This window comes from the organism of the source record quoted next, unplaced genomic scaffold, assembly GCF_019419815.1.
Source record: "Pyrus x bretschneideri cultivar Hongxiangsu unplaced genomic scaffold, Pyrus_bretschneideri_v1 Contig1, whole genome shotgun sequence".
Classification (NCBI taxonomy): Eukaryota; Viridiplantae; Streptophyta; class Magnoliopsida; order Rosales; family Rosaceae; genus Pyrus; species Pyrus x bretschneideri.
In genome coordinates, this window is record NW_025999390.1 from 10,376,546 (window position 1) to 10,395,121 (window position 18,576).

The following is an 18,576-nucleotide window of genomic DNA, read 5'->3' on the forward strand; positions in this document are numbered from 1 at the left end:
ACACAGCATCCCATTTGATCACCAAATTTGCTAAATCTTGGATGGGTTTGGTTCCAAAATATCACAAGTCCAAGTCATCATGAGACAAGCAGAATCCCACTACAGAAAATATATTCTTTTGTCCGTTTGTCCCCACACTCTAATTTACACATGGTCTATATTCTACTATCTATATATGTGCAAGAAGCTTCTTGCTATATGCTTTCCCAATTCGATTTGAGTTTGATTATTATGTTTTTTTTCTTTTCTTTTTGTTAGAAACAGTAAGTTAATTTGCATTAAATTTACCTAAATTTTAAAGAGATATTTAAATTTAAATGCAGATTTAGAAACATATTGTTAATGCAATAATTTTTATAAAAAAAAATTAACTATTATTTTAATACTATTTAATTACAATAAAATAAGGAAAACTAACGAAAAGTCCAAAAAAACTTCTCTTTTAATGAAAATCCCTTTGTAAAGGTATAGTGAATAGTACTAGGGAAATGTATAAATATGGTTTTTCGTTAAAAGTGAACAGTAGCGAAAGTGTTTTGTTAAAACTCCCAATAAAATAGGGGTTAAGTCAGTTAATGTGTCTATTTCTATGTAGAAGTTTGAATTTCGCTTCTTGTAAAACAAAGTATATAATTTTTTTCTTTAAATTCTTTATGGAGACATTGAATTTGTGAGATGATATTATGATGGGGTTATTATCCACAACTTATTTTTATCTTTCACACTTGATCATCGAACAAAATAAATGAAAGAAAATTAATGAACAAAAAATAAATAAGTACATTTAAGAAGTTAAAATAAATGCGAATGTTACTACCCTGATATGGTAGCGCATCTACGTACACTTCACGGGCGTGAAAAAATTGGTCGAAGGAGATGAGATTACTTGCAGAAGAGGGGACCTCTTTCTGGGACAAATTCTGAATACATTCCTTTCACTAGGGAGTAGGGAGCCCCTCCCTACGTGCTTAGCTAGACTCATTGAAAACAATATATCACCATTTCCACTTGATTGAGTGGAGGACATGTCTGTTCCATATTCTTCACCCTTGAAGCAATATTTGACAAACAATTCAATTGACTTGACTCAATGGCTAGTCACATTCTTAAGATAGATTGTTGGACCATCCGACACATGGGCTTGAACCCGCAATGCAGTCTATGCCGATTTGGTTTGGATGCATGCGCGCGCTCTCTCTCTCTCTCTCTCTCTCTCTCTCTCTCACCTAAAGATATCCTAATCTAAGAAAAATAAGAATCTTATTGAAATTGTTCAATTCTTTTGATATTATGTCGAAGATTATTCCTGATGCTGAAAGAGCTAAATCTATATAACCGGTTTAGCCTTTTGATTATCTACATTTTCATTAATATGGTTGACGTTTTGCATGGATAACTCTTAAATATTGATGATCTAATACAAACGATTATAATTGTTAAATTACATTATAAACTACAATACTAGGATTAATGAGTGCGTATTTTCTTAAATAAGGACATCCTTACCCTCGAAAACATGTGGTTGGGTACATAATTTTGGTGCATTGCATGGGACTAGTAATTAATCTGCAGGTGAAGCATTAATCGACAATGAAGTGTTACTTTTGTTGGAATGTGGGTGGCACCACCGCCAACCGCCACCAGATGGTAATGTCTCAATAGCCTCGTGCGGGTGGCTCGGTCCAGGGTCTCGTGGGTTTGCCGGCAGCCACGTGAAGCCCCCGCCACGACTGTGGTCTCCCTTCAATGTTTTTGGTGCCATGAGAGAGAGTGAGACTGTGACTCGACTCCAGGACGAAATTTTTTGACGCTGGTTTGTTGGAATCTTGTTTGCCACATATGTACCCACAAAAAGGACCGTACATGAATCATTTTAATTTTAATTTATTCATAATATATATTAATCCCCCCCAAACATAACCAAAACAAAGCACATAGGGTACATATGTTTTGTCAATTTTATGTACCAATATTAATATTATTTTGCTGGTTTGGTTTTGCATGGCAAATGGCACACTCCTCATCACTCATAAATTACATTGTATTGACAAAAAATAGAGTGATTAGATTACCCTAAGTTTTAACAACCAAAGACACGTCTCCCTTGTGCAATTAATTTCAGGAAGAAGCTGTTCTGAATCCAACTGAATAGCGTGATCTTGTGGCTTTAACTAACTCATACTTAACCTATACTTGACGTTTCCTGTTTTACCAAAGTCAGAGTTATTATTTTATAATCTTAAGAAAAAAAACGCCATTGGTAATGCTACGTGATTATAATACTTGAAGCTATAGTCTAACAATACCATGCTATCAACTCTCTAGTTCACCATTCAAAAAATTATTATGCAATAGATAACTGAATTATAAATCAATTAAATGTTGGATTAATATTGTCAATGTTTCAGGTTAATTGAATAATATGGTTCGTTTATTTTATAAAAAGAGTTGCTAGATGACTAAACGATTTTGAAGTTTGCTAGTTTTTTTACGGGGCTAATAACTTTTTTCTTAGAGCTGAAAGAGTTTAAATCAGAAAGTTACTTCCGCATTAGTTTTGAGTCGTTTGACTTTAGGGTGTTACCTGAATGGGAAGTGCAAGTCCCCGATCTGCTTTTAAGTGGTTATGGGAACTGGCAAGAAAGACGTCCAGAGAGTTACTATTTTACAGTAATTTCAGCAACACATCATAATGTCATTCTCCAAAAACATCCAACTTCACTGGTGTCATGTGACTGAGAGTGTTTGAATTCCAGATATCTGCAACAAAGTATGATTATCTCTCGTCTTATTTTCATCCAACTTTCCTTTCCTTCTTTTATATATTTTTTTTCTTTTTTTTATGCCGTTTTATCTTTATAAAAAAATTAATATAAAACATTGATGCAATTTAGAAGAGAAGAAATGAGAGAGAGATTCGGAGGGAAGAATATTTTTTCCACTGTATTTGATGGCGTGTGTAAAAGATGTGGTCTTGATGCGCGTGAGGATTGGGGAAGAAAGATCTATCTCTGAATATAGTGTTGGGGGTTCAGAAAGCAATGAGGGGCAAGTGGGTCGGCTAAAAGTGGAGCATTGATACGGACAATCTTAGCCAATGTTCCCTGCACTGCCTTGTCCCATCCCCGCCCTTCACCGCCATCTTGTCCCCCCATCCCTGCCTAATTAGTCCCTCCACGATCCCACTCACTCTCTCCCTCACTCCGTATATATATTAAAGCAAGAAACCCAGACCCCTTAAACCCCAGACTTTCTCTTTCTGTAACTCATAATTTATTGGTAATCTTTTGTTTGTTCTTGTTGGATTGGATTACATGATATGGAGCTTCAACTTGGTCTCGCTCTTCCAAGCACTCCTCCTCCTCCTTCTCCACCAATCAAGGGCTTCGACTTGAACAGCTTTGTTTACGAAGCTAGGGTTTGTAGTAGTATTAATGACAACTACAAGAAACGCAGCTTTGCGCAAGCTTTTGCTGATGGCAAGAACGACAAGACTAGTACTACTAGTGCAACGGCCGTGCCTCGAACGCTGCCTTTGTTGCTTTGGAACAAGCAACCTAACAACGACGGTGACGAGGAGGACGACGACAACAACCCTCATAAACGCCAACACTGCAACTCCCGCTTTACAGTTGTCATCAAGTAATAATCTATATCTCTTTCTTCAATGTCAGTTTCTCTCTCTAATTCAAAGTTTTCATCTTTACAAAATGATATATATTTTAAATAATTTTAATGTAAAAATTAAAAATTCGAGCTTTAAGTGTGAGAGTCAGAGACAGTTGATCAAGTGTCTCTTGATCAACTGACTTAACGAACATTTATCTCTTTAATTAATCCACAGTTTTGATAACTTTTTTGTTCAAAAAAGGTTCATAACAATAAATTAATAATTTGGTCCATGTTATTTGGTTTGGTATAGAAATGATGGAGATGGATTGGTGGGGTGGCCGCCCATTAAGTCATGGAGAAAGGAGATTTGCTTCCACCACCACCACCACAACAACCGCGGCGGTGGTAATGGAACGGTGAGAAATATTAACGGCTGTGGTGGCGGTGGCAGATCAGGTTCATCATCAAACTCAAACCAGTACTACAACAATTCTACATTCGTTAAGGTGAAAATGGAGGGAGTGGGAATAGCAAGAAAGATTGACTTGAGCCTCCACCAATCTTTCCAAACACTCACAGACACCTTGATGGACATGTTTGACAAATGTAAGTACTTCAGAGCGCCACGCATGCATTGACGTGCCACTGTTTTCCGGTTTAAGTTTTAACAATTTCCACGTGTGGAATTCTTTGCGAAACAGGTCAGATGGATTCGAAAAACTATAAGCTCACTTATCAAGACAGAGAAGGAGACTGGCTATTAGCTCAAGATGTTCCTTGGAGGTTCGATTAATCAACTAATTGAACAATATTTATATAAGTATTATACATCCATGAGATTATTTAACGTATAGGGTTTTGTAACTTCCGTTCAATTAGCCTGTGATTAAGAAGCTGAACATGTTTTAATTTTGGTTATGCAGAAGTTTCATCCGGTCGGTGCAGCGTCTGAACTTGCTTAAGAGAAGTGATTAGTGGGAGTGACAGGAGATTGTCAATGGGTCATCGAGATTTGACTGAACAATTTGCTCTAGCTAGTTTTAATAGGCCCATGAGACTTGTTGCAGATGATTTTTTGAATGACTGCTTTGTATAATAATATGGAATTATAATATAGAACATCATAATCAGTTCAGTTGTATAACATATGAATCACCTAAAATTTCCCCCACAATAGTAAAATTAATGTTTTTTTATAGCTAAATGTCCATATAACTTACATATTTTTTTTCTTATACGAACAATGTTAGAGAAAGGGAATTGAACACGCACTTTAAACTTGAAAAAATACGTTCTAAATCATTCGAGTTACATGACTATGACTGTCATGATCCACTATCGAACTGTCTTCTAACAAAAAATATGATTAGTGCCATGTATACATTAATTTTTACCTCTTACATATGATTTGGATCCCATTCTGATTCAAATTATGGAGATCATAAGGATCTTCGCATCTTAATCATTCATCGTGCATCGTGTGGTCATAAATTATTTGACTTTTTTTATTTAAAATTAAACACATAATATCTGACGAAAACTTGACACACGATGTACGATAAATGGTTAGGATATAGGAATCCTTAGGGCATATTCAAAAAGTATGAATTAGGTGTGGGGCCAACTTTAGTAATTCGAACCGTCTATTTTGTAAGTCTCGATTTATAGATTATCCTTACAAAAATTCAATTCAATTCGAAATCATTTGCTTATTTAATTATCAAGATAAAATTTCATTGTTTCTTATATAACAAAGTATTCGTAAATTTCTTTGAACTCAATCAGATGTCTTAAATATTTCCGATTTGGCTAATATTTTGCAAGGATGTTCTATAAGGTGCAAATTGAATATAGACGGTTTGGATTGTTAAAGTTTGATGTGGTGTGAACCCTACAACAAATCCCCATTTTTATAAAAAATTGAGATCCATCCTCTTAAAGGTTTCCTCTATATATAGAGATAGGATCAAGGAACAAATATTTTTACATTTCTTCTGAGCCTTTAGATTTTATAACATCCAATATTCCTAATTAAGAGTGATATGGAAACTTTTAATCATTAAATAATATAGTTGATGAAGTGGATTAGGAACTAATATAGTAAATAAACAAATAAAGATTAAAACTTAAAATGAATAAAAACTAGGAATTTCGCTAAAAAAGTAAAAACCGTAGAAGCATATTTGACTCTTATGAACTCGCATCCAAAGTCTTGAGTGGGCTTGTGAACTCGCATCCCTCACCCCTATATGTGCATATATGTATATATCTAGTGGGCTTGAGTGTGCCAAGCTCTTGTTGGGCTTAATTGTGAAGCTTTCCCCGTTCGACCACCAATAAATGTTGGGCTCAAGTCTTCACCCGATGTGATTTTGGCAACGCCCTTTTTTCTTATGCACTCTTTGTTTGTTTTTTTTTTTTTTTTTTTTTTTCTCTTATAGTTGGTTTGCATAAATTAAAAGACAACACTCAAGAAACGGAGGAATGCACAAAGAGAAAACGGATCGTGAAAATTGTTACGGATCATTATTCAACGCGACAGCACCTTCAATATTCGTTTAATACTAGTTGAAATTTACCTATCAATTAGTTCTTGGTGTGAAGTTTTTTGTTTCAATATTCGAAAAAAATTGTTATTAGCACTTCAAATGGTCATTTTGCATTCTTGATTCTTCAATAAGAAAGAGCGTGTTGATAAACTTTTATTTACCAGGTCAATCCACCATTTGCGGACAAATATAAAATTTTAAAATACATTATATTAGGGTGCCGTCTTTGCGAGTGAAAAGAAGTCTCTTTTGCGTGTTGGAAAGATCAAGAGAGCGAGTCAATGAAAAGATCTATGGGTCGTTCAAAACAAGGGCAGATGTGTCATTTCAAGGCAAGACATCCAACTTGCGTGGGCTCCGGTAGGATATCCCCCAATAAATAGAAAACCATTATCTCCGGATCTCTTCCTCCTAATTCCTTAAATCAGAGAATTTGTGTTGTTGAAAATTAATCTAACGGTTACAGATAGAAACACACTTTAAAAGTTATAATAACTTCAATGGTTAAATCAAATTTAAACTGTACGGATTCTCCAATAAATGGCCACGTTCGGCCGATTATTCCAAAGCTTCTTGAATCTGCCACCATTGTGAGTGCCAGCATTCACCTACTCACCGTCTCACCTACGCTCAAACCATCTTTGCTCAAAACGCACAAATGAAAAATTGCCACGTTTTCACAACTTATACGTGTAAGTCGATAACTCAAAGTGTACGAGGTTGCATCTGTAGACGATCCCGCCCCCGGTGATCAGCTTCTGCGCTCCTCCGATCTTCCCTCCAGGCTTGTCCCCACCCCCCCCCCCTCTCTCTCTCTCTCTCTCTCTCTATAGGATTCTCCGCCTTCTCTTTATCTCTTACGGCGGTAATGAGCGCGCGGCGGCCAACTATTGTTCCTCACCCAGTCAGCCTCTGCAACTCCAACAAGGTCAGACGTTTTTTTCTTCTTAAATTAAATATTTTTTTTCTTCCGTAATAAAGGTGGATTCTTTTGAATTTTAGTTTTGAGTTGAGAGTTTTATTGAACTTTTTTTCGTTATTCGGGCAATATTCTAGTCTAATTTAATTTTACTGAGAATGAGAATTCGAACTTTGGGACCTAAAGTAGCACACATATTTAGTCAACCTGACTACTGCCCAAGTCTGCAAATTTTTGTTTGACTTGTAAATTAACTAAATTTCACATACTCAATCCAAGAACGTAATTAGTAGAAAATTATCTATCTTTGCTTTTGGTGATGTTGTGCTATCTCTATGAATAATGGTGGGAAGAGACAATGAACTGAGTGTTTGAGGCAAGCAAAGTATGTTTGCTGCTTGCATAGATTTTTCTAGGCTTCAAATAGTGTGCAGGGTTTAGGGTGTTAACTTAAAACTCCTTGGATGAGTTAGGATGTTGAGATCCGCGGCTATAATTCCAGCAGAAAGGCCCCTTTGATTGACTCCGCCATCACCGTAATTAGTTGAATAAAGTTCGTTCGGTTTTTGGTCTCCTAAATCGAAGACCCAGAAGCGAAACAAGATGAAGGAATTGATTGGAATCTAAGTCAGATGTGCAGAATAAGATTACCACTTGATGCTGTTATTTCGGTTTCTTGCCAGGCAGGGAATGCTCAACCTACACCTTGCTAATTCCCCCTGTCTTTTGCTATAAACATTCCGAAGGAAAATTTCAAAACCCTTCCTAATCTCGACTTTTGGATCTTTCAAAAGCTGGTGCATTGTCCCTAACATCAACGTCGTTTCTGAAACAAGTGAATTCTACTTGGATCCATGATTGTTGTAGGGATCTTCTAGTTTCTCTATGCCTTTTTTTTTCACTTCCTATATAACAACCTTTCAAAACTATTGATTATATTTTAGCATCTAATCTACATATTAATTTCATGCAGGTGATCCAAGATTGTTTGAGCAATGATCATGTTGGTAGTTAAGTTGGGAAAGACATGTTAAGTATTGCCCCTCTTGACCCCTCCTGATAATTATTCTTCGAGGCATGGCAATGCGATCTCCCCACTCTCCTTCCAGAAGAAGACCACCTAAGTTCTTTTGCTTGATACTGTTGATAGTTGCGCCTACATGTATTTTTGGACTCTTGACAAATTACCAGAAAATTTCGTATTTCTTCCGACCACTTTGGGACAAGCCGCCGGCCCCTTTCATACGACTCCCACACTACTACGCTGAAAATGTCACCGTGGACCATCTTTGCCACCTTCATGGCTGGTCCAGACGGGATGAACCCCGACGTGTTTTCGATGGCATCATCTTCAGCAATGAGTTGGACATGCTTGATATTAGGTGGAATGAGCTTTATCCATATGTCACAAAATTGGTAATCTTTGAGGCAAATACCACTTTTACTGGCATCCCGAAACCTCTCTACTTTGCTTCAAATCGTGGCAGATTTGCCTTTGCCGAGGATAAAATCATCCACGATGTCTTTCCTGGTGTAATTATCCCCCGAGGATCACATGCAGACCCCTTTGATCTTGAGAAAAAGCAACGTGTAGCTATGAATGCTTTACTTCGGCGTGCTGGGATTTCCAATGGCGATATATTGATAATGTCAGATACTGATGAGATACCAAGCCCACATACTGTGAAATTGCTGCAGTGGTGTGACGGGATTCCACCTAAAATGCATCTTGAGCTGAAGCACTACATGTACTCGTTTGAGTTCCCGGTGGACTATAGCAGCTGGCGGGCGACAGCCCACATCTATGGCCCTCGTACCTTCTATCAGCATTCACGACAGACAAACTACTTATTTTCTGATGCAGGATGGCATTGCAGTTTTTGCTTCCGGCGGATTGAAGATTTTGTGTTTAAGATGACAGCTTACAGCCACGCAGACCGTGTGAAGCGCAGAGAATTTCTTGACCATTCAAGGATTCAGAAACTCATTTGTAGAGGAGATGATCTTTTCGACATGTTACCTGAAGAGTACTCGTTCAAGGAGTTGATCAAGAAGATGGGAGCGATACCCCGTTCGACTTCTGCAGTTCATCTTCCTTCTTACTTGTTAAAGAATGTAGACAAGTTTAGGTTCCTTCTCCCTGGAGGCTGTTTAAGGTCACAGGATTGAAAGGTTTCGTAGGTAATACTAACTTTAAGCAATTTATTATTCTGATTTTAGCTTTCTATGTGGCCCGGTAACTTGCTAGTAAAGGATACACCATTGCAAAGCAATTATTCTGATTTAGCTTTTATAAGATTTGATTTTGTTTCTAATATTCATGTTTGGGCTGCGGAGGGTCGTTATTTTGTTTCTAACAGTCATGATTAAATTGATGAAATACTATTTTTACTTGCTCGCCATTCTAATGGATATAAAGCCGGACTATGTAATTGTGCCAACTATCGAAAAGTTTCCCATGAAACAAGTGTAAAGGAAACCCAACTTAGCAAAGGTTATGGTGAAAGCGAAACTATCACAGAATCCGTCAAGATGCATGGATGGCTAGATAGAAAAGCAAATTTCAATATCATGGTGTCTGTCTGGTACTCGAACATTGGCTCGAGTTATTTTCTCTTCTCATTCTAACATCATGCGCTTTTCGTACTTTGATTGATAACCTTTACATTCCTCAATCTGAAAGTAGAGTATGGAGCATAAAAACATGTTGGATACACACCATGTATATGCATCATCGCGTAATTGGTCATGAGATAAAATACAGTCACATCATGATAATTGGTTGTGTGGTAAAACAAACAGTTGCGTGATGAGAAAGATGAAAAAAAAAATTGATAATTGAACATCATCTTTCGGAAAGAGGTGGCAATTTCCAATGTGGTTTGTTTGTCAAATATTTGGACTAGCTGATATGAATCTACAATCCAAACTTTGTAGTTTGCTTTTGTTTCCGAGGTCAAACAGGTCATCCCGAAACTCAAGCTTTGAAGTCTAAGAGTGCGTTTTGGGGCCACCATTTGTTTTTAATTGTTAATTAAGGTGGGCTAAATTAGTTTTGACTATTGTTCAACCCTAAATTATCTACTCGCAATCAATTTTTAATGCAATTGGAACTTTGGGAGGACTCATATTTTCCATGACGTCATAACAAGTAGTTGATCTAACAATTTTCGGTCTTTATAATATGAGAATTTTAACGAAAAGTCTACGGTACTGTTTACTTTAATAAAAAATCATATTTTTACACTAAAAAGTCAAACCTGGTATTATTCACTTTACTTTGTCCTTATCGTTAAAACTCAAAGTTTTCAAACCTTTTTTTATTAGTTTTCCTTTATAATTATAATATCTCATGTTAATGTGTAAATCATGTATATTTATAGTCAGTCAGATTTTAAATTGTAAATTTATTATGAGTGGATTAACCATTCGACGTAAAAGTAGGTTTGTAAATATCCTGTCATTTTGACTCAATTTCCTAGAGGCTTCAGAACATTATCAAAGATATTAATTGGCGTTTATTACTCAATTTCTTGGAAGCATGTCATTAGGGCACTCTTCTAAAAATCCTCGTTTAGCGTTACTTAAATTTTAGACAGCTGGCCACCGTCCTGATTAATCTTTAAATGTTTGAAAATTAAGAAATAGTGCCTAGCCCTGTTTAGGCACTCGCATATGTCGCGATTTTCGCTTAGATAAAAAATAGATAACTTTCATTTTGCATTTTATATATTCAATAAATTGTAAGCGATTTGTTAAATACTTTGATGAACACTTGTTCCCCGTGTTTTTAATAGGTCTAATACTTTAAAATCTATATGTCATTCTATTTATTTATCCCAAAAAATTTATGTATTTTTTTAAGTATAAATAGATATTTATTTGTTATATAATAAATCTAATTAAAATTAAAAAAAAAACCCGCTTAGGCCTCGCCTAGTTGCCTATATGCCCCTGCCCTTCGCCCGACTAGCACCTAACACTTTTTGAAACTTTTACTCTAGGGAGATAAACTTTGTTGCGGATGCTAGTACTTAGTATGGGTTTTAAGGTAGATAATTTTTATGTCTGGGATAGAACCTTGCCGTATGTGGCAAGAAGAGCACTCTTGTTTGATTGTATTGTTACTAATTATGACCATAGGCACTCTATTTAATCATATTTCATTTCTTGATGAAAAAAAGTATCTTGCCGTTTGTAACGAAAAATTGGTATTTTTGAATTTTATAATTGGTGGTCTTAGTCTATGGTTGAATTAATTTAAAATCGATGGGTCATGATCCAGCATGTTAAAGCAACCGCGAAGGACACATTTCGGTCACGAACAAATGCTCTAACCACGTTTTCTTATCTATCCTTTTTCGGATAACAACAGTCGATAGAAACAATCACACATCCAAATGTGAGAATTTGTTTTGGCCATAGAAAAATGCGAGAACTTAAAGAGAAATAAAAATAAGAAATTGAACATGTTTTGCTTGATCGCCGTCAAGTGATGGTGATGCTCACCACTCTACTTATTAATGTTAGATGAATTTAAATTTCGAGATTTGTATATAATGGTATATATTCGAATAAGTTATAAGGACTGTCGACATATCACCAATGTATTGATTTTATTAGTAAAAAAAACAAATCATAATGACTTTATTGATAATCATCGTCAGTATGAATATAATATTAGTTTCACGATTGTAATTTATTTAAAAAAAAGTCATATACAGAGAATTTTTAATAAAAAAACATGTCTTGCACAGAAAATTTTCGAGTACAAAACATGATGTTGAATTAATCGAACACTTTATTTGGAGGTCTCACGACTCTCACCCACCATTTGGCGACCAAGCAAACAAAACTTGTAAAAGCACAAAAGCAAACGTCATTGTCGATTGCTTGAACAAAAAAGAAAGAAATTAAAATAAAGAAGTGAGCAAAACAATCACTGTGGCCTGTATGTGGACTGCAGGTACCACCAATGCACTGAAACATCCACGAAAATTCCATCAAAAGTGTCATTTTCCAGGAAAATGCGATTCAGCCTTTGCTACTTTTTTTTCTTTCTTCTTTTGTACCAATTTTACCTACACCATTTGCTTTACAATTTGCTCATTTATGGAAGATAGATATGGATCAAACTTTAATGCTACGTGTAGTAAGAGCTTTATACAAAATTTAATCATTGTAAAGATTTATTAGATATTCATACACTAAAGGAGTAGGTGAAACACCTAGGACGACTTGAAAATAGGCATTAAGAAACATAGAGTATTCAAATCTAACTGGAAGAATTGATGCATAACCGAGTGGTGTTGCGTTCAAAGATTCATACAGCCAACCTTGCTTAGTAGCGTAAAGTTTTTGTTGTTGTTATTGTTGACGACGACATATTACTTATAATCGAAGAAGTCATGAATCGATGCAAGAATAAACAATCATGAAAATGAATGAGTATTCGATTGGTTATCTCATACCTTTTTTTTTTAAGTCATGACATACCCAAAATCAATATAAAGGACTCACTCACTTATGCATTCCTCAGTTAGCACAAATTCAATCATCAGTAAACATGCATTGAATAGATTAATATTAAATTATGAGAGTATGTACGAAACATGATCATGGCTTTATCCGATCTGCAAGAAAATCTGTCACCTCACCACTTGTGTACACTCAAGAGTTTATCTATCTCTCATTTACACCAACAATAATATAATGTAGTAATATTCCTCTTAACTTCTACACATAAAGTTTTAGGATTAACTCAAATTTGTAATATCCCACATCGATCAATGAATAGGGAGTGCTGTACTTTATATGTACATACCCACCTCTATTTAGCACGAGATCTTTTGAAAATTCACTGACTTCAAGTTTCATCAGAACTATGAAACTAAGCGAGTTTAAACGAGAGCATTCCCAAATTAAGTGTGCTACGACGGAGCTGGGATGTAACAAATTACCCACTCGTTAGTGTGAAATATTGTTGTGATTAAAAAAACTCATTGCGTTTATATTGTTTGACGAACTATAAATCCAGAATTTACTTGGAAATCACTCCTCTTTTTCTTTTAAAATGGCATGATATTATTGGTTGTTGCAAAGCGTCCCCGTTTGAAATGTCTTTCGACGGGACGAATTGACATGTGGTTGGTTGTTAGGCCACGTGAAAATGATTTGACATAGCCTCTCACCACATATAGCGTTTTTTTGTATATATCGTATCGTTTTTTATGGACGATAAATTGAGAGTATTAAAGTACTTATCTTATTTAGCACTTAACACTTTATTCTATTTATTATTTAGCTACCATTTCATTCCAGCGGAGCACGCATTCATGTGCTTTTTTTTTTTTTTTTTTTGTGAGCACGTGCCTTTATCTTCTCTCTCCTTTTCCTTTTATATTTGAACCGTGCAATTAACACACTCATTTTCTACCACAACATGTATTTGTTAATTTTAGCCACTGATCTTTTTAATTTATTTGATTTGAAAATCGAAATTAAGAGGAGTGTAAGAGAAATAAAATGAGTGTGTAGATACCACTATCATTATTTTTTATGAACATAACGGTATAGGAACAGTTTATATGAAATGAGTTTACCGTCACATAGTATTCTGATTAATAATATAATGTTATGTAAAAATAAAAGAAATTTTTACATAATATTGGATCAAATATCACAATAACGATGAACCCGTTTTATTTAATGCTTGGCAAAAGACGAGTAGCGTCATTCTAGATTTCGACAAGCAACATTTAGGGGGTATAGTCAAATTTGGATTTGATGGTATTTTAATAAACTTTAAAATTAGAGTGTAGTCAATTAGGAGTTTGATGGTGGATTTTAAAAGATTTTAAAATTAGGGTGTAGTTGACACACCCCGACCGAGATCAGGGCATGCTGGCCGTCACGTGGAAGTGACGTAGCCATGTGCACAGTGCGGAAGCTAAAACAGTAATATAAAAGTGCGAATAATTTAAAAACTAGCAAATATAGAGTGATAGAATATGTGCTAGAGTAATTAAGACACTGAATTCAGAGCCTAAGGCCTACAGCAGTCCAAAAGAAACAATACAACAAAAGTACACCCGAAGGTGACCCTACGTAGGTGAGTATCTGTCAGAATGCCGGGACGTCCTCCGGGAAAACCACTAAACCCGCTAAGCTACTAGAACCTGGAGGGGCGCAAAAACAAAAGCGTGAGTGGGCAAAACAAATCTCTTAGAAAACCATTTCATAAAACATATTATAACCTCTCGCCGTAAAACCTGTATACTTCCCAGAAAATAAACATATATACGTAGGTATGGATATGCCAAGTATACTCAAGGGTATGCCAACATGCTCAAATGTATGCCGTCATGCTCAACGCCTCATAATAACATGCAAGTGCTCAGGTATGTATATCACATCAATAGCATAATAAACTGGCAGTCGGAGTCCCCTAAGTGACCTGTACGGCTGAATCTAGAGCTCAAATCACAACTCAATCCCTAAACCTGCCCACGAGTCGGAACCATCTATAGTGGTCTGTACGACAAGCCTGGGTGTAATACATATAAACGCTCTAGTGCTACGATCACGTGAAGGCTGTGCGAATAATCGCGGGTCACCTACGAGTCGGAACCACCTATAGTGGTCTGTACGACAGGACTGTGCACCTAACTTGGATTCAAGCTGAGCGTGTGGTGCGGGAGGTGAACAACACGTGAGGACTGGGCCCTACTCTGGGCGGGAGCACTAACACCGGGGGTGCAGGTTATGAGCTCTCTAAGCACCTCGAACCACTATTTAATGCGAATGTAAAACAACGCTTACCTGGCACTTACCTAGGCCGCCACAGCACCAACATATATGTAAATGACGTAAGAATAAATATATAAACCAACTTATATGCCACCAATCATGCATAATCATCAATCATATAAAATTAATGGCGTAAAACGAGGCATTTATACTAGTTTCTGGGAAATAACATGTATATAGGTATATACGGAAAACAAAAGCCCACTCACTGGTATGTAGAAGGGTCGTAGCCCCCCTGCCTCGAATGTGCACGCTCGTCCTCGGGATACGTGTCACCTATATGCGAATTAACTGTCCAAGTTTCCAAAACTCGGCCAACTTCGAACCAAGCTTTCCCGACGTCCAAACTTGTCCAACGAAGTACTCCGAGGCTCCTCGTGACACCACCAAGCTGCCTACAAGCTTAGAAATCCCAAAAACTCAATGAATAACCTTTGCATGAATAGTACTCAAATCGGCCATTTTCGAAACAACGTGAAAACAAAGGATTTCTCACCTGTAAAGGGTATGGCTGTGCTCGCCTCGACCTCACGAGTTCAATGGTGTAGTTGGTTTCTACGATCTGTTAGGATTTGGTGGGTTGTGGGTTTGTCCGTACGTTTACAAAGAGAAGAATGAGGAATGGAGCTCGGGGGAGAGAGAGAGACAGTGAAGAGACAGAGGAAAAGAGAGGGTGACAGTGTCTCAGAGAGTGTGTGTGTGTGTGTGGCCCAACACATGCCACACCACACAAAACAATCCACAACGTGACAAAAACGAACTAGGGGCAAAGTCGTAAATTCCCATGTGCGTTTCGATATTTCCGGGATGGGATGTCACAGTAGTCAAATCAGGATTTGAGAAGATTTAAAGAATACATCCAAATGCATGGATAGTTAATTAAAATTTTAAAAAGTCCATACAAATATAAGTGTAGTGGGAATACTAAATATTTGCTAGGATTTTGGTGGATGAAGGATTTTAATGGATTTGAGCGTGGGTGGTATAAATACCAAATGCCATCAACAATCCAACCCTCCCCCATCTGATTTATTTTCACGCCAAAACATAGAAGATGGATTGTCCTAACATGAGTTCCGAGCATTCCCCACTAAACTCGCATTTCGCATTTCGCATTTTTGCTATATTTTTTTCTGCATTTGGTTTGTTCCTCTGGGAAGATGAGTAACAATTGGAACATGATTTTTCTGAATCGGGATTTCATCTTTTCTTTTTTTTTTTTTTTTGGCTTTAAAATTCGTGCTCTTTCCACTTCTCATTTGCAATTTTATTGGGGATGTCGAAAAGAATTTAAATTATCAAAACTGGAACAATTTTTTGGTGGGTTAGATGAATGCAATTAAAAATGACGATTCGTTGATCTAGGTTTTTCGGTGGGTTAGATGAATGCAATTGAATTTGGGTTCTTCGTTGATCTAGATTCAATACGTGAAAATGGCGATTGAGTTTGTTTTTGTTTAATCAGAAAGGAAAGAAATTGTTTTTTTTCGGGAATTCCCTTTACTGGTTTGATGGACTAGGGTTATGCAATTTTGGCCTACAAGCTGTTTGTTTAAATGCCCCAAAGAAGTATATGATGAATTGATTGAGTTTTTTTTCCTTCGCCTTTCATCTAATGAAGTTTCTGTTGGTTTGAATTGCTTTTCGTATAATGTGTGTAATGTTGTGGCAATTTTTGACATGAATTTGATACTACTAAGATTTTGGGTCGATATGTTATGAGACGTGATCAGATAAAAATTGGGGAAGAAATATATTAACCATTTGTAACTTTGATAAAAATCCATGAAAAATGTCCTCACAAATCCTAAGAAATCCATAAAAGAAGTCCATACAATCCATAGAAATCTATAATGGAAATTCATATAAATCTTTCAAAATCCATGTAGAATTGTAGAATCTATTAAAATCTTTTAAAATCTGTCCCTTAACAAAATCTATTAAAATCCTATGAAATCCAAATTGACTACACCCCTTTAAGATGACTTCATGAAGAATAATTAGAGGCTCCTCAGAGCACTAATAAACCATGCACTGGTTAATGTTAAACTAAATGAGTTGATTAATGCGCCACTCCATTATTTTTACCGTGAACATGTATGCAACGATCGCCTAAGTTATTATATAACGAGAAAATGATTTTCACACATTTTTTTTTTCTTTTGCAAATGTTAGTTTATTTATATTTTTTGAGTCTTTTTTTTTATATATATAAATTATTCAATCAAATTGCTTGACAAAACAAAAACATACAAGAAGTGTAACATCCCACATCGTCCAGGGGAGTGGATCCTGTAAGCCTTATATGTATATTCCCATCTTTACCTAGCACAAGGCCTTTTAGGAGCTCACTGGTTTCGGGTTCCATCGGAACTTCGAAGTTAAGCGAGTTGGGGGTAAGAGCATTCCAATGATGGGTGACCCACTGGGAAGTTCTCGTGTGAGTTCCTAGAAACAAAATCGTGAGGGCATGGTCGGGACCCAAAGCGGACAATATCATGCTACGGTGGAGTCGAGCCTGGGATGTGGTGGGGGCCCAGGCTGGGATGTGACAATTTGGTATCAGAGCCAATCCTTAGTCGAAAGTATGCCAACGAGGATGTCGAGCCCCTAAAGGGGGTGGATTGTAACATCCTACATCACCCAGGGGAGTGGATCCTGTAAGCCATATATATATTTTCATCTCCTACCTAGCACGAGGCATTTTGGGAGCTCACTGGCTTCAGGTTCCATTGGAACTTCGAAGTTAAGCGAGTTGGGGGCGAGAGCATTCCCATGATGGGTGACCCACTAAGAAGTTTTCGTGTGAATTCTTAGAAACAAAACCGTGAGGGCGTGGTCGAGGCCCAAAGCGGGTAATATCGTGCTACGGTGGAGTCGAGCCAGGAATGTGGTGGGGGCCCAGGCCGAGATGTGAGAAGAAGTAAATTAGGATGTGCGGAAATCACTTCTTCTAAATTAAAGTGTGCGAAAATCACTTCTCTATAAACAAAAACACGTGAAAATGCATGCATCAATATTTTTTTTTCAGTGAAAAAAAAAAAACTGTTTTATACACAGGATAATATAATATAAAAAAAAAATAATGAAAGTATTACACACCAACCCTTCCTAGTGACCCACTAGGAAGTTCTCGTGTGAATTCCTAAAAACAAAACTGTGAGGGCGTGGTCGAGGCTCAAAGCGGGTAATATGGTGCTACAGTGGAGTCGAGCCAGGGATGTGATGGGGGCCCATGCCGGGATGTGACAAGAAGTAAATTAGGATGTACATAAATCACTTATTCTAAATTAAAGTGTGCGAAAATCGTTTCTCTATAAACAAAAACACGTGAAAATGCATGTGTCAATATTTTTTTTTAGTGAAAAAAAAAACCTGTTTTATACACAGGATAATATAATATAAAAAAAATACTGAAAGTATTACACACGAACCACACATTTATTATTTGACCAAAAAAAACCACTCTTATTCGTGGTAATCGATACATAAAACGGAGTAATTGGTATTCCATTAAGATAATAATTAGTAAAAAATAGGGAATATTTATCAAATTGTGAACCAATTCACACAATACAGGATCTATATTTCCTTGGGGAAAAAAAGGGGATCTATATATAAATTAAAAACATTAACAGATAATAAACTTCCTTGGAACGAATTATCAAGAAATATCCTTTTGGGACA

General features: G+C 36.5%; 1 protein-coding gene across 1 annotated transcript; it reads left to right on the forward strand.

Annotated features, from left to right (window-relative positions):
* The first annotated feature begins 3,204 nt into the window (after window positions 1-3,204).
* LOC125471865 lies at window positions 3,205-9,395 on the forward strand. Its single transcript, XM_048572977.1, has 5 exons — window positions 3,205-3,642; window positions 3,923-4,218; window positions 4,314-4,395; window positions 4,536-4,579; window positions 8,132-9,395. Exons 1-5 carry the CDS (start codon window positions 3,320-3,322, stop codon window positions 9,247-9,249), a joined length of 1,863 nt encoding a protein of 620 aa, XP_048428934.1. The 5' UTR covers window positions 3,205-3,319; the 3' UTR covers window positions 9,250-9,395.
* Window positions 9,396-18,576: the final 9,181 nt, after the last annotated feature.

Coding starts and splice junctions, on each gene's coding strand:
- LOC125471865 (XM_048572977.1), top strand. CDS start 3,320: ATGGAGCTTCAACTTGGTCTCGCTCTTCCAAGCACTCCTCCTCCTCCT. Junction 4,219..4,313: donor GATGGACATGTTTGACAAAT/GTAAGTACTTCA, acceptor TTTGCGAAACAG/GTCAGATGGATTCGAAAAAC. Junction 4,580..8,131: donor TCTGAACTTGCTTAAGAGAA/GTGATTAGTGGG, acceptor GCCCCTCTTGAC/CCCTCCTGATAATTATTCTT.